This window comes from Macaca thibetana, chromosome 11 (genome assembly GCF_024542745.1).
Source record: "Macaca thibetana thibetana isolate TM-01 chromosome 11, ASM2454274v1, whole genome shotgun sequence".
Classification (NCBI taxonomy): Eukaryota; Metazoa; Chordata; class Mammalia; order Primates; family Cercopithecidae; genus Macaca; species Macaca thibetana.
The window spans coordinates 28,495,653-28,512,446 of record NC_065588.1 but is presented as its reverse complement, the minus strand read 5'-3'; the positions used below and the strand labels follow the sequence as shown (position 1 = coordinate 28,512,446).

Below are 16,794 nucleotides of genomic sequence, written 5' to 3'. Positions count from 1 at the left end.
TAAATTAGAAACTGCTGATCACATGATTTGGGAGCTTTAAAAAGTGCTATTTCATTTAAATGGTGTTAGGTACATAAGATATTGCTAACAAAAATGTGCTTTAGGATATTGTTTTATCTGATTATCCATGAAAAAAATAAATACGGCACTTTATTAAGGTTTAAATTAATATTTGAAGCAAAAGCAATTTTTAAAATGATAAACCCAAAATATATTCTAACATTCATGAAATGTGTAATCTCAAATTATTCACGCAAAAGAACAGTCCTACATTTTAAAAAAAGAATCGGAAAAAGAAATCAGCAAAGATCCATGGGTTGAGGTGATCCAATATGAAAGATGACATAAACCCATAACTTTCGTCAATGCACTGAGAATAAAGAGAATGTCATGAGTCTTTCATGATACTGACCTCAGAATAATCATTTTTGAAATAAAGAATATTTGTAACAAAGTAACCACCATTTTAATTTGGATTAAAAAATAAGAAAGGGGGGTGGAACTTCTGGAATGGCAATATAAGGAGCTGGCGGGGTGTGGTGGTGGGAACCTCTACTCCAGAATGTCATCTGTTAAGCAGGGTGTATTAGTTCATTCTCACATTGCTAGAAGGAAATACCCAAGACTGGGTAATTTATCAAGAAAAGAGGTTTAATTGATTCACAGTTCTGCATAGCTGGGAAGGCCTCAGGAAACTTACAATCATGGCAGAAGGTGAAGGGCAAGCAATGCACCTTCTTCATCGGGAGGTGGGGCGGAGAAGTCCAAACATGGGACGTGTCAGACACTTATAAAAGCATTAGATCTTATGAGAACTCACTCACTATTACCAGGACAGCATGGGGGAAACTGCGCCATGATCCAATCACTTCCCATTGAGTCCCTCCCATGACATGTGGGGATTATGGGGACTACAATTCAAGATGAGATTTGGAAGGGGACATAGCCAAATCATGTGACACGGCAAATTGGCAAAGCAATCATTCAGTCTCTGGAAATTGATCAAAGGTCTTACAACAAACTGAGAAGCATTTATTCAGAAAAATGTATAGAAAGTTGTATTAATAGATGTCAGTTATGAGAAGAAAGAATCAGTAAACCTTAAGAACTACTGATAAAGATCATACAATCTGAAGAACAGAGAACGGATAATGAAAATGACTAGAGCCTAAAAATCATGTGAGATCCCATTAAGAAAACTAATACATACATAATGAAAGTAACACATGAGAAAAGAGAAGTAGGAGAAAAAATATGAATGGCTGAAAACTTCCCAAAATTGATGAAAAACAATCTATACATATAAAAGGCTCAATGACTTCCATGTAGAATAAATGAAAAGACACACACCCAGAAACATCATAGTCAAAATACTAAAGTGAAAAACAGACAATTTGAAAACAGGATAAAAATAACTAGTATATAAGAGAATCTGAAAAAGATTAACAGCTTACTTCTCATATGTAGAAGGCAATGAGATGACACAGTACTGGAAGTCCTACCCAGAGCAATCAGACAAGAGAAAGAAATAAAGGGCATCTAAATTGGAAAACAGGAATTTGAACTATCTCTATTTGCCAATGACATGACTGCATACCTAGAAAACCCTAAAGACTCCTCTAAAAAAAATCCTAGATTTGATAAATGAATTCAGTAAAGTCTCAGGTTACAAAATCAATGTACACACATCAGTAGCTCCAATGACAACCAAGATGAGAATGAAATAAAAAAACGTAATCCCATTTACAATAGCTACAAAAAAAAATTAAAATACCCCGGAATATATGTAACCAGGTAGGTGAAAGATCTGTACAAGGAGAACTACAAAACGCTGCTAAAACCAAAAAGAAAGCATTGATGACACAAATAACTGAGAATACATCTCATAATCATGGACTGGAAGGATCAATATCATTAAAATGACCACACTGCCCAAAGCAATCTACAGATACAATGAAATTAATTTCAAAATACCAACATAATTGTTCACAAAATAGAAAAAATAATCCTAAAATTCATATGGAATAAAAAAGCCCAAAAAAGCAATCCTAAGCAAAAAGAACCCATCTGGAAGCATATTTATCCAATTTCAAATTATACTACAAAGCTATAGTAACCAAAACAGTATCATACTGGTATAAAATTAGACACCTAGACCAATGTAACAGAATAGAGAACCCAGAAATAAAGCCAAATGCTTACAGCCAACAGATCTTCAATACAGCATACAAAAACATAAATTGAGGAAAGGACACCCTATTCAATAAATGGTGCTGGGAAAACTGGATATCCACATGTAGAAGAATAAAACTGGATTTCTATTTCTCACCATACACAAAAATCAACTCAAGATGAATTAAAGATTTAATCTAAGACTTAAAACCATAAAATTTGAAGAAGAAAATAAATACTAAAGGAAGTTCTTCACACTAATGCAAGCAGCTCCAGATAATAATTTGATCTATGTGAAAAAACAAAGCATGCCAGTAAAGGTAGTGATGCCACTTGATATCTAAAGGGACTGATTCCAGGACCACTAAGGATACGAAAATCTGAGATTGTTCAAGCCCCTGGCCCTGTGAAACCTGTAGATACAAAAATTTGGCCCTCCATATCCACGGATTTCTCATCTAGTGAATACAATGTTCAATTTATGGATGCAGAACCCACTGGTATGGAGGGAGCCATAATTATAAGGGTAATTTTAAATGACAGCATAATTGGACGCTGCTTCCCTTTTCTTAACTGATTTAAAAAGCAACTGTTTAAAATAATATGCATACAATTCTATTTGTACAAGAGACAAACTTTATATTCAAAGACACAAATAGGTTCAAAGTAAAAGCATGGGAAAATACATACAGCAGTCCCTAACTTTTTGGCACCAGGAACCGGTATCATGGAAGACAATTTTTCCACAGACTAGGGTAAAGGGGATGGTTTCAGGATGAAAATGTTAAACCTCAGATCATCAGGCATTAGATTCTCATAAGGAGCATGTAACCTAGATCTCTCACATATGCAGTTCACCACAGGGTTTTGCATGCCTATGAAAATATAAAGACACTGATCTGAGGTAGTGGAGCTCAGGCAGTAATGCTTGCTTGCCCACCAACACTTCCTGCTATGCAGCCCAGTTCCTAATAGGCCACAAAATGGTACCGGTCCACAGCCTGGGAGTTAGGGACCCCTACTATACAAACCACCACCAAAATAGAATGGGAGTGGCTATATTAAATATCAGAAAAAAATAGACTTTATGCCAAAAAAAAAATCTTACTAGAGATAAAAAATATAATAAGAGAGGGAATCAATCCATCAGGAAGATTGATATGGTTTGGCTCTATGTCCCCACCCAAACCTCATCTTGAATTATAATCCCCACATGTCAGAGGAGGGGCCTGGCAGGAAGTGATGAGATGATGGGGGCAATTTCTTCCATGCTGTTCTCATATAGTGAGTTCTCAAGGGATCTGACAGCTTAAAAGTGTGGCTCTTCCCACTTCGCCATATCTCTCTCCTGCTGTTTTGTGAAGAAGATCCTTGCTTCTCCTTTGCCTTCTGCCACGATCATAAGTTTTCTGAGGTCTCCCCAGCAATGTGGAATGGTGAGTCAATTAAACCTCTTTTCTTTACAAATTACCCAGTCTCAAGTAGTTCTTTATAACAGTATGAAAACTGACTAATGCAAAAAATTGGTACCAGGAGTGGGGGGCTGCTATAAAGATACCTAAAAATGTGGAAGCAAATTGGGAACTGGGTAGAAGATGAAGGTTGAAACACGCTGAAGAGCTCAGAAGAAGACAGAAAGATGTGGGAAAGTTTGTAACATCCTGGAGACTTGTTGAATGGTTTTGACCAAAATCCTGACACTGAGATGAACAGTGAAGTCCAGGCTTAGGTGGTCTTAGAGGGGGATGATAAACTTATTGGGATCTGGAGCAAACGTTACTCTTCTATCCTTTAACAAAGAGACTCACGGCATTTTGACCCTGCCCTAGAGATCTGTAAGATCAACTTGAGAGACATGATTTAGGGTATCTGGCAGAAGAAATGTCTAAGCAGCAAGGCATTTGAAAAATTACCTTTTTCTGAAAGTGCACAGTCATACATTCACAAAGAGATGATCTCAAATTGGAAGTTATCTTTAAAAGAGAAGCAGAATATAAAAGCTTGGAAAATTTGCAGACTGACCAACCATGCAATACAAAAGAAAAACCCATTTTCTGGGGAGAAATTCAAGTTGGCTGCAGTAATTTATATAAGCAACAAGGAGTTGAATGTTTATAGCCAAAACAATAGGGAAAATGTCTTCAGGGCATTTTAAAGATCTTTATGGCAGCCCCTCCCATCACAGGCCTAGAAGTCTAGGAGGGAAAAATAGTTGTGTGGGATGGTCTCAGGGCCCCACTGCTCTATGCAGTCTCTGGACATGGCACACTGTCCCAGCTGCTCCAGCTCTAGCTGTGGCTAAAAAGGACCAAGGCACAGCTCAGTCCATTGCCTCAGAGGGTGTGAGCCCCAAACCTTGGTAGCTTCAACTTGGTGTTGGGCCTGCAGGTGCACAGAAGGCAGGGATTGAGGTTTGGGAGCCTTTGCCTACATTTCAGAGGATGTATGTAAACGCTTGGATGTCCAGGCAGAAGTTTGCTACAGAGGCGGAACCCTCACGGATAACCTCTACTAGGGGAGTGCAGAAGGGAAATGTGGGGTTAGATCCCCCACACAGAATCTCCACTGGGGTACTACATAGTGCAGCTGTGAGAAGTGGACCACCATCTTCAAGATCCCAGAATGGTAGATCCTCTGAGAGCTTGCACTGTATACCTGAAAAAGCTGTAGGCACTCAATGCCAGACTGTGGAAGCAGCCACAGGCTGTACCCTGCAGAGCCTCAGGGAGAGAGCTGCCCAAAGCCTTGGCAGCTTACCTCTTATATCAGCATGCCCTGGATGTGAAACATGGAGTCAAAGGAAATAACTTTGGAGATTTAAGATTTATTGACTGCCCTGCTGGGTTTCAGACTCACATGGGGCCTGTAGCTATTTTGTTTGGGCCAATTTCTTCCATTTTGAATGGGAGCATTTACTAATGCCTGTACTTCCACTGTATCTTGGAAGTAACTAACTTGTTTTTGATTTTAAGACTCATAGCCAAAAGTGGTATGTCTGGTCTCAGATTAGACTTTAGACTTGGACTTTGGGTTAATACTGCAATGACACTGCAAGTATTAGGGGACATTGCAAGGCATAATTGTATTTTGAAATGTGAGAAGGACATGAGATTTGGGAAGGGCCAGGGACAGAATGACATGGTTTGGCTTTGTGTCCCCACCCAAATCACATCTTGATTTGTAATTCCCATGTGTTAGTGGAGGGACTTGGTGGGAGGTGACTAGATCACGGGGGCAGATTTCCAGCATGCTGTTCTCATGGTAGTGAGTGAGTCCTCATAAGATCTGATGGCTTAAAAGTGTGCACTTGCGACTTCACTCTCTCTCTCTCTCTTTCCCCTGCTGTCTTGCAAAGAAGGTGCTTGCTTCTCCCTCATCTTCTACAATGATTGCAAGCCAGGCAGAACTGTGAGGCAATTAAACCTCTTTTCTTTATAAATTAGTCACTAGTAGTTCTTTATAGCAGTATGAAAACAAACTAACATTAAGATGTAACAACTAAAAACATATATGTAACTAACAAAATATCCAAAAACTACGTGAAGTAAAAACTGACAGAATTAAAAGTGTCACAAACAATTCAACAATAATATTTAGAGATTCACCACCCTACATTAAATAAAGGCTAGAAAAATTCGGCAGATTATCAACAGCATAAAGAAAACCTAAGCAACACTATAAACCATCTATCCCTACAGATATGTAGAGTACACTCCATCTAACAATAGCAGGATATACATTCATCTCAAGTGCACAGGATAGATCAGAGGCTAGGCCATAAAGTAAGCCTCAGTAATTTTAAAAGAATTAAAGTCACCAAAAATAAGTTATTCAATGACAAAAGAATTAAAGGAGAAATATGGGTTGGATACAAAATTTGTGGTTAAAAGTTCTTTTTTTCAGCACTTGTTCCATTTCCTCTGACCTCCATAGTTTCTAATGAAATACCTATCACATTTCTGTTATTCTGTAGGTAAAATGTCATTTTTCTCTGGCTGCTTTCAAGATTTTCAATTTTTGGTTGAGGAAAGTTTAGCTATGTGTGTATTAAGGTCTCTGGAGAAACAAATCCATATATGTACAAATACACAGAAAAACTTACTCTAAGGGATTGGCTCATGTGATTATGCAGGCTATCAAGTTCAAAATCTGCAAATAAGGCTGACCAGGCTGGAGACCCAGAGAAGAACTAACATTGCAGCTTGCATCCAAAGGCAGTCTATTGGCAGAATCCTTTCCTATTCAGGGAAGGTCAGTTTTTATTCTGTTAAGGCCTTCAAATGATTGGATGATGCCCACCTACATTATGGAGGGAAATTTACTATATTCAAAGTTCACAGATTTAAATGTTAATCTTATCTGATTTAAAAAAATCACAAAAACATTCAAATAAAATTTGCTCAAATATCTAGAAACCATTACCCAGTCAAGCTGATGTATAAATTAATCATTACAGTGGGTGCTGACATGCATTTTGTTTTTGTCTTTATCATATTTGCAGTTCATTTGGTTTCTGAAATATGCAGTATTATCTTTTGCCAAATTTGGAAAATTCTGAGCAAATCTTTCTTTGAATGTTTTTAAGTTTTGCCCTCTTTCTTCACTCCTTCCAGGACTTAGATGATATAAATTTTAGGTCTTTCATCATAATCCCACAAATTCCTAAAGCCCTATTCATTTGTTTTCAGTCTGTTTTCTCTACACTGTTCAAATTGGGTAATTTCTATTTTTTTCAAATTTACTGATTCTTTCCTTATTTCTCCATTCCACTATTGAGCCCATCTCTGAGTTTTTAATTTTGGTTACTATATTTTTACTTCTAGAATTGCCAGTTGGTTCTTCTTTATAGAATCTATTACTTTGCTGACACTTGCTGATATTTTCTGTTTTCACATTTGTTTCAAGAATGTTCATAATCACTTGTTAAAACATTTTTGTAATTAATGATTTAAAATTCTTGTCAGATACTTAAAATTCTTGTCAGATAATTCTAAAACTGGAAGCCGCTCAATTCAGCATCTGTTTTCCTTTTTGGTTTTCATTCAAGACAAAATATTCTTGGTTCTTCATATAAGTAATTTTTAATTGAAATCTAGACATCTGAAATCATGTTTCAGGAGATTTCTTCTGACAGGACACCACTCCAGCAGAAAAAAAGGAAAATCTCCAGGTAGGGTGGAAGTCTAGGTATCCAACTCAGCCTCTACTAGCACTCAGCATACAGGGAACAAGGATCTCCTTGTTATTTCTGGACATGGTTGGGAGTCCAGCTTCCCACTAGGCCTCCACTGATACCAACCCGGCTATGAGGAGTAAGGGTGCCATATTCTTGTTCCCCACAAACCATCCACTGAAACCACAGAGGAGTGGCCTCATTACTACCAAGCAGTAATGACAGGCTTGATTCCCATTAGATATCCCTTGATATCTTCCCAACACAGTAAGGGAGGAATACCTCATCAATACCAGCTTAGGGTAGAAGTCTAGTTTCCTAGATGGCCTATCCTGACACTTGCAGGAAGGGGGTTTACTGCCCAGGATGAATTAAAGTCCTAGTTCCCTGCTCCACCTTCTTTAACACAACCCCAGGGAGGAGATACAATTCCTCATTTATAACCTGATAAGAGTGAAAATCTAAGTTCTTGCTCTAACAAGCTTTCACTGCCATTTTTTCCTATGGTGTTTGGTGGAAGTAAAATGGCTATTATCTAATACTTTTCTGTCTTACTAGGTGGAGGATTTTGGTTAGAGAGAGTAGGTTTTTCTTGAGGTTTGTTTTTATGTGCCCATTGGTATTTCTGGGTTACTCACTTCTCCAGTACTTTGGTGGGACAAAAAGGGTAAAAAGAAAATCCAGGGAACCCACTACCATGTAGTTACTTGGGTCTCATAGTTCCTAGCTAGTCTGCCTGTTTCTGTCTTACTTTCAGGGACTTATTTCAGGGACTATATTTTTATATAAAACATCCAGGTTTTTTTTTAATCTGTAGTAAATAGGAAAAATATCGAAAGTTATGTCTTCATATTTCTGGAAGCAGAAGTTTATACAAAGATAAGTTATCTTACTATGCATTACATTTTAGGCTTTTGCCATTTTGGTTTTACTTTACTTGGTATTTTCCACTTTCTTCTCTAAGGAATATTTTTTCAAACTCCTCAACAATATTTCAGCTCAACTTGGACAGGAAAAAAGTGATTGATTATATCTAGTCCATGATAACTAGAAGGATGTAAGATCCCCAGGAGCCAGGACTGGCGGTGAGACAGTAGCAAATTTTTCTATTCCAGTTGCATATTTGAGTAAACATTTACAGGGGAGGGAGAGGTAAAAGTGTGAAGCCCTGAAAACTGAAATGTCAAGGAATGCTATGACTTTAAGTTCCTTCCTTCCTAAATATCATATGTAGTCATGGAATGTAGACGTGGAATTATATCCCACTGAAACAAGGATTTGAATATTTTGCTCACTGCTGTATTTACAATAATCCCTGGCATAAAGAAGATAATCAATAATCTTTGCTGAATTAAGAAATGAATAAATGCAAAGAGAATGTTCATACAACTTTTATTAACAATAGTAACTAGAGATATTTTGGTTTCCTTTTGAAATACCTAATAATTAATGAATCATCTATCAAATTTTCATACACTACAGTAAAATATGGCTTTCAAAATATTAATGAAAAATTGTCTTGTTATTGTGAGTGTGCTTAGCTGTTTTTCTAAACAGGTTGGTATTTGATGTTTTAAACCACTGTTTTGGTTCTAATGCCACAATATTTTCTTTGCTGCAAACATAATTATTGGTATAAATTTCAATACTGGCAACTAAGGAGGATAAAATCATAAGTGATAACTATTCTAGTATTTACAAATGCCATTTTGAAGAAACTTGGTTAAGAGCTACCCATTTTACATATTTGTACAGTGTCATTACTTAGCAATTAGTTAAAGAGAAATGTAAAATATTCAGATGTTTAGATGACTTGTTAAATGGATTAGGAATTCAATCAAATTGCCTACAAAGTTATATTTAATTTTTTATTTCATAGCTCAGTCAAAGGATATAGTCAAAGGATATAAATACTTTTAAATCAGTGAAAATTCACTGCATATTGATTAATCATATGACTTGTTGAATTCCCCATCGATCTCATACAATAATATTATAGTACCCTGAGGAGAAATATTATCAGATATATTGGCTGTCATGTAAAATTTCACAACCAAGGTGTTCTAAAATATGCTGAGAATCGGCTTTCATAATAGTATGGAAAAAGGGAAAATAATTCATATAGAAAAAAATCATAACGTGTTGATGATTTGTGGCACATTAAGAACAAGAAGTGGAATGATTTTTTTTACCGATTCTAGATTCAAGCATAAGAAGTTCATGTGATAATTATTTTACCATATGCTTCTATTTTGTTACATAGCAAGTAATTTGTGTCACTTTTTACTGTTGTACTATTATTTTTATTGCTTTTCTTCCCCAAATATTTCTCATCCATGGTTATGGAATCTGCAAATATATTAGGCCAATTGTATTTTAATTCTTCCCACCCTCAGCGTTAGGGATAAAATAAGTTGTCAAAATCAATACTATAATAATATAGGACTTTTCCTCAACTCAATAACTGTAAAACCGGTTTATACTAATAAATATTAAAAACATTATAAAAGGGCCAATTATCATTGCTATAAAAATCAGACTTTTTTTTTTTTTTTTTTTTTTTTGAGACGGAGTCTCACTCTGTCACCCAGGCAGGAGTGCAGTGGCACAATCTCGGCTCACTGCAAACTCCGCCTCCAGGATCCAAGCAATTCTTCTGCCTCAGCCTCCTGAGTAGCTGGGATTACAGGTGTGCACCACCATGCCCAGCTAATTTTTATATTTTTAATAGAAACGGGGTTTCACCATGTTGGCCAGGCTGGTCTGGACCCCCTGACCTCAGGTGATCTGCCCGCCTTGGCCTCCCAAAGTGTTGAAATTACAGGTGTGAACCACCATGCTCCACCAAAATCAGACACTTTTTAATGACCTTTTTAACAACAAGCATCAACTACTATATTAGGTATGGTCACAAAAATGGCCTTTCATGTCCTAAGACATATCTAGTAGACTATTTTAATACCCTACGTGTGGGGGAAAAAAAAAAAAAGACACTTTTCACTTAATTCTGGATCTATTTATTTTCCTACTTTTATTCAAATAATTTCTCTCTTTTTTTTTTTTTTCTGAGATGGAGTCTTGCTCTGTCGCACAGGCTAGAGTGTAGTGGCACAATCTCGGCTCACTGCAAGCTCTGCCTCCCGGGTTCACACCATTCTCCTGCCTCAGGCTCCTGAGTAGCTGGGACTATAGGCGCCCGCCACCATGCCCGGCTAAGTTTTTGTATTTTTAGTAGAGACGGGGTTTCACCGTTTTAGCCAGGATGGTCTCGATATCCTGACCTCGTGATCCACCCGCCTCGGCCTCCCAAAGTGCTGGGATTACAGGCTTGAGCCACCGCGCCCGGCCCAAATGATTTCTTAAGGAAGCTTTTGATACTAAATTATCAACTAAAATGATATTAACTTCTAACAAGTCTAGTGAGGAAGTTTAATCAACAACACAAAAATTTCTATATTCTAACTGTAATAGGGAAAATTTTTTATATTTATTATTATAATGAACAATGAAAAACAAAATGCCTATCTAAACATGTATGGTTAAACAAATTATGGTATATTTAATACTGTGAAAACTATAGAAGAGTAACAAAAATAGGAAAAGCTTATATATACTGACATGAAAATGTCTCCAAGTCAGTGAGTAAATACAGCAAGAAAGAGTAAATTTAGTAAGATAACATTTTTTAAATCAATTGAAAACTATATAGCATGTTATGAGCATATAAGTATATACAAGTAGATGGAGAATCTCTTAGAAGAATGTACAATGGAACTGCCAATACTGGTTACTTCTGCGGATAATTGTATTTTATTTCAATAAAAATGTATTCATTCCTTCATTACTTGTAAAAGAAAAATGATCTAACATGAAGCTTAAAGGGAAATAAAAATTTGACATTAAATGCTCAATATGCTTTAAATAATTCAGCTTATGCAAGCACAGAATTGAATAATTTTTAAAATAATTTTAAATATTAATGTTTTACTGTATATCTGTGATATTGACATTATAATTTGTTATTGCTAAAGTGTACCTAAATCGATTTAAGAAAAGCAAAAAGGTATAATAATATTTTTTCTGATATATTTCATGCCTTAATATTTTTGCTGTCAGAGGAACCACAGCAGAGACAAAAAAGATAATCTAGCAATTAATTCTATATTATTTTGTACTTAAATTTCCTCACCTGCTGATATTATATTCTCAAATATTCTCAAACTTTCTCAAATCTAGAACAGTGTCTAATTTAACCTTTGTAATCCACCAAGTATGCTTTCAATGGATATTTATTGCTGAATGGAAAGAAATTCTGTAGCAAAATAAGACTACACATATAATTTGCATATGTTTGCACATACCTACATGTGTACATTTTTTACTAAAGTTATCCAAGGTTTAAAAAAGTAAACAACACTCTCAAACTTCTACCTTATATTCATCCACAATAATGCTGAGGGCTTCGTGACCAGCTTTCCTCATGTCTTCCAATTCTTGTTTATGTTTTTCCTGAAAGAAAAAGGAAACTAAAACCATGAGTTTTTCGTCTGTTTTGTTTTCAAAATAATAAAACCATAGACTTTTGCTGCTTCCATGCATGATTCAGTGGTTTGTAGCACATCAATGCTACAGCTGGAAACAGAAAAAAAAAGTGTATATATATAAAATACATCTTTATATATATAAAATACATCTTTATATATAATATATATTTATATTATATATAATATAGATATCTATATTATGTATTATATATTTATATATTATAGATGTAATATATAATATTTTATTGATATATATATACACACATATACATATATATATACACACACACACACAAGCTTTGCTTAAAAGCATTGGGGAACACTGAGGCAATGAGAAATTAAAGGGAAATAACAGAAAAAGGAAAACCATGTTGACAGGCGAGATAACACAAGGCAAAGGTGCTTTCCCTTGGGGTATCTGGCAATTCTTGACCTGGATCGAGAGATGGGAGACCCTGCGTCACCGCAACAAGCCTTGGCCTCTGTATTTTTAATACATCCCAAAGTTTGAGAACCACTGGAATAAGATGATTAGCCCCCAATTCTACCTACCTAGGACAGGAGAGGATGAAGTCTCTTTGGACATTGTTAACATCCTACAGTCTTTCCAGTTTTTCAAATATGATGCCCAGCTTCCGAAACAAAATTATCAGAAATAAGAACGACAAAACTAAAATGGAACACACACCCACACCTACACCCACACACACAGAAAACAGGTAAGACAAAAGAAATAGGTCCAGAGATGGGGCCATAGGTGGTTTCGATGCTAGTTATTACAGAGTCTTTAAAATGTATGTAAGAGTTCTTAATACATCCGAAAAACAGAAGGGAAATGGAGAAAACATTTTCTCCATTCTCCTCTCTCCATGGTGAGAGAGGACAGAACTTTCACCAGAGAACTGGAATTCATAAAATAGAAATTCTAGACCTGAGAAATATGTACTATTAATAACTCAATAGATGACATAATCAGATGAAAGAGAGTCGGAAACAGAATTAGGAAACTAAAAGATAGTGGGAAAAAAAATAAAATAAAATAAATAAAGACTACAGCAAAAAGAATAGTATGATGGAAAATATTTTTAAGAATCTTTTAAAATAGGACAGAGTAAGTCAAAGAAAGCAAAAAGAGAAAAAAGACAAGAAAAAAGTGAAATAAGTAGTAAGATAATAAATAATGAAGTGAAAAAATCCACAAAACTTCCAACATCAGGCACAAATGCAGGACATTATATAATCTATAAATATTTCAAAAAATGAGAAGATATTACAAAATACATCAATAAATATAAAATTTTACATAAAATTTTAAAACTACAAAACAAAAAACACAATTTACCAAAACTAAAACAAGAATTACAAAATTTGAATAGTACTATATGTGTTAAAGAAACTGTGCCTGTATTAACTAAAAAAACAATCACATACACAAAAAATTCTCCAGACACATGGAATCTCTATACACGCAAAGCTTCATAGGTGAATCTTAAGAAACATTTAAGAAAAAATTAACAGATATCTTCCACAAACTCTTCCAGAGAATGTGAAAAGAAGGAATACTCCCTACCATATTTTATTTGGAAAATATGCCCTTTATACTAAAATCTGCAAAGTTGTTTAGAAGAAAAGAAAATTATGAGTTAAATCTCTTTTATAAATACAAAGACTGAAATCCTAAAGAAAATAACAGCAAATTAAACCTACTGACATAAAGAATACATCTCAATCAAGTGGGATTTATTATACTAATGCCAGGTTGGTTGGAGTGATGAACCACATAAACCTCCTATACAATCTTTCACACACTCCCCTTCTGACATTGGCTTGCAGGGTGTCACTGCCTAAGATGACAGCAGAAGACACGTGATGCAACTGGCACTGCCTCTGCCAGCCTGTGACCCTCCGTGAATGACTGCAAAGAACAACTCACTCTCACTTGAAAGAGCTCTGAGAGAAAATTAAGCTGCAACTATATTTAGGAAAAAAGAGAATGCTGATAGTTCTTGTCCATTTACTGCTACCACTTCCTTTTTCATCAATTCCCCTTATTTATTATACCTTACTGATTAAACAGGTCACATTTCATTATCAACATCTAATTCTTTTTTCTGGTAAGCCCTTTATCTTGTCATATTACAGCTAAATCACAATTTGCTCAACTACCTAATCATAAAGAATCAACAGCAATTGTCATAAACACAGATTTTTATTAGTATGATTATAAATACATGTTTCATGGCAACAATCTATTTTAAGATAGTTTCCCATTGTTGTGGGAGCTATAATAACTAAATACATTTACCTGTTTAAGAAAATTCTTGTACTACACTACACTATAAACAAGCAAACAAATGAGGACATCACTAAAACTCATCACTTCGGAACTCCCATTCATGTCAAGTTATAATTCACAAATAGTATATTACTGTTTCATGTAAGGAACTAGGTAAGGCAAAAGCGCCAACCCATTTACTAAATATTAGCACAGCTTTTATTTTCATTGCTCAAGATTTTTAAAATTAAATAGAAATAAATATTCTGCCATTTTATGTTTATAACCTAGTGGATCATCCTAGGCAGTTCTTGGGATGCATACATCCTACCCTGGGGATATATGCAGTCAGATGCACTAGTGTTATCCAGAGAGTGCTTTATAAAACAGAAAAGCTAACATAAAATAGGCTACCATGGTCAAACAAATTGTGGAAATTAACAACATATATTCACATATTAAAAACCTCTGACAAACTCGTAAGTAATCTGTTTACCTTTAGTAAAACCAGCATTTTTTAAACTTATCTGATTAAATATTATTTTCTTTCTCTCTTGACAATAACTATTACTAATTTAAAAATTGAAGAGACTACCAAAAAAGTTTAAAGATCTTTAAAAATTAAGAGTTAATTAGCCTAAAGCAAAGCAAATTAACCTAGATACCATAAGTGAAGCTAAAGAAGAATATGTTCTTTGGCCTAATTAATTACAAATTGAAAATAAATGTACATCATTTCAATTATAGTATAATCATTCAATATCTATGGCTCTGAATAATGACATTAGTCATTAAAAAGTATTGGTGTACGGCTGGGCACAGTGGCTCACACCTATAATCTCAGCACTTTGGGAGGCCGAGGCGGGCAGATCATGAGGTCAGGGGTTCGAGACCAGCCTGGCCAACACAGTGAGACCCCATCTCTACTAAAAATACAAAAATTAGCCGGGCATGGTGGTGGGAGCCTGTAGTCCTAGCTACTCGGAAGGCTGAGGAAGGAGAATCACTTGAACCCAGGAGGCAGAGGTTATGGTAAGCCAAGATTGCGCCACTGCACTCCAGCCTGGGCAACAGAGCAAGACTCCATCTTAAAAAGAAAAAAAAGAAGTATTGGATTGCGCCACTGCACTCCAGCCTGGGCAACAGAGCAAGACTCCATCTTAAAAAGAAAAAAAAGAAGTATTGGTGTGCTATTAAAAGTGTAAGACTATTACACTTGCTATACTTGCTATTTGCTGCTGTGCTTCAAATGCTATTTACCCCAGATATTGAATGTTCACTTCCTCTACATCATGCTCAAAAATTATCTTACTAAAGAGACTTTTCCTGACCACATATATAAAAGAGTACACCACTGATCAATATCCACTAATCACGCTTTATTTTTCTCATAGCACCTACCACTATGTTTTACATTTGTTCATTCCTATATGCCCCAACTATACTGGAAGAGGTAGTGCTAGTACTCCACAACACTATGGCGCTTATTAAAGTGAAGAAAAAAGGACATCACAAAGATTTCACAGTTTGATAGTTAAGTTCAATTTGAGAGGGTGAAATTTTACTTGACACTGAATATATGTACCTTAAATGGTGCATTATATAGAATATCAGCTCAGTCAATAAGCACTGAATAAACAAGAAATAGAATGGTCAAGATTTGAAGGCCAAATATATTTGGGAAGAGCAAAAGGTGTTTCCTTCTTCATCAAAGAGAAACAGAACTATTTTACATCAAAATAAAAATGTTAATAACACTATTCACAACCTGGTCTTCAAAAGGAGGCTCCCTGACAGTTTCAAATAGATGTTTGCTGAATGATTGAATGAGAACAAAACCAATGTTCTTTTTCTGATACAAGCTAAGCATATAAATTAAAAAAACATTTTTTGGGTACGTTTCTCTATCTGTTAAATGAGGGAGATGGAATAAATTATTTCTAAGATACACTTCCAACTTCCAACTTTCTTAATACTATCCTATAATACAGTATGTTACAAACAAATCAATCAATCTTCCTTTGCTTATTTCAAAGTTACTAATGGCAATCATACAACCACAATGTGACACAACAGTCTGTCCAGAGAAATAACCAAGTAGTCATACTAAAATTCATTTCAAGAATATACAGCCAAATATTTACAGCCCATCTTTAAAGGAGTCAAGCCAAATTTAACCACAATGATAACTTTCTTTCAATGTCAAACCCCAAAACATGACTAGAAAGAGATGACAAAGGCAAATTTCCTCACCTTAAATAAAACTACGGAAATTTTAAGCAAAAAGAGACTTCCAAAGTAAACTATTCCAATATGTTCATTTTGTAAATGAAGATACTGAAGCCCAGATAAGTCAAAAACTTTGTTTAAAGTCACTAAAATGATTGTGCGCCAGGTATTGTTCAATAACGGCACAGCAAAGCCTAAACTGATCTCCTGATAGCCACCCTAATGCTGCTTATTTGAAAATATCCTATGAAAATCAAGCTATTTGAATGTATTCTCATTCCCTCATCAACAGGTATGTTTTCTGCATATAAATCAATAAAACACAGAATCACATATCATATTTCATACATTGTGGTGAAGCAAAGACATATAACTAGTCATGGTATGTAAAATTTGAAATA

At 35.3% G+C, this 16,794-nt stretch overlaps 1 protein-coding gene across 12 annotated transcripts in view; it reads right to left on the bottom strand.

The window, feature by feature from the left end:
• Positions 1 to 16,794, bottom strand: part of CCDC91 (coiled-coil domain containing 91) — a 366,740-nt gene that overhangs the window by 178,372 nt on the left and 171,574 nt on the right. For all 12 annotated transcript variants that reach the window (XM_050746729.1, XM_050746737.1, XM_050746730.1 and 9 more), the window contains one exon: positions 11,777 to 11,854. In XM_050746729.1, the coding sequence (XP_050602686.1) occupies positions 11,777 to 11,854 (78 nt within the window). The remainder of the gene's footprint in view (positions 1 to 11,776; positions 11,855 to 16,794) is intronic.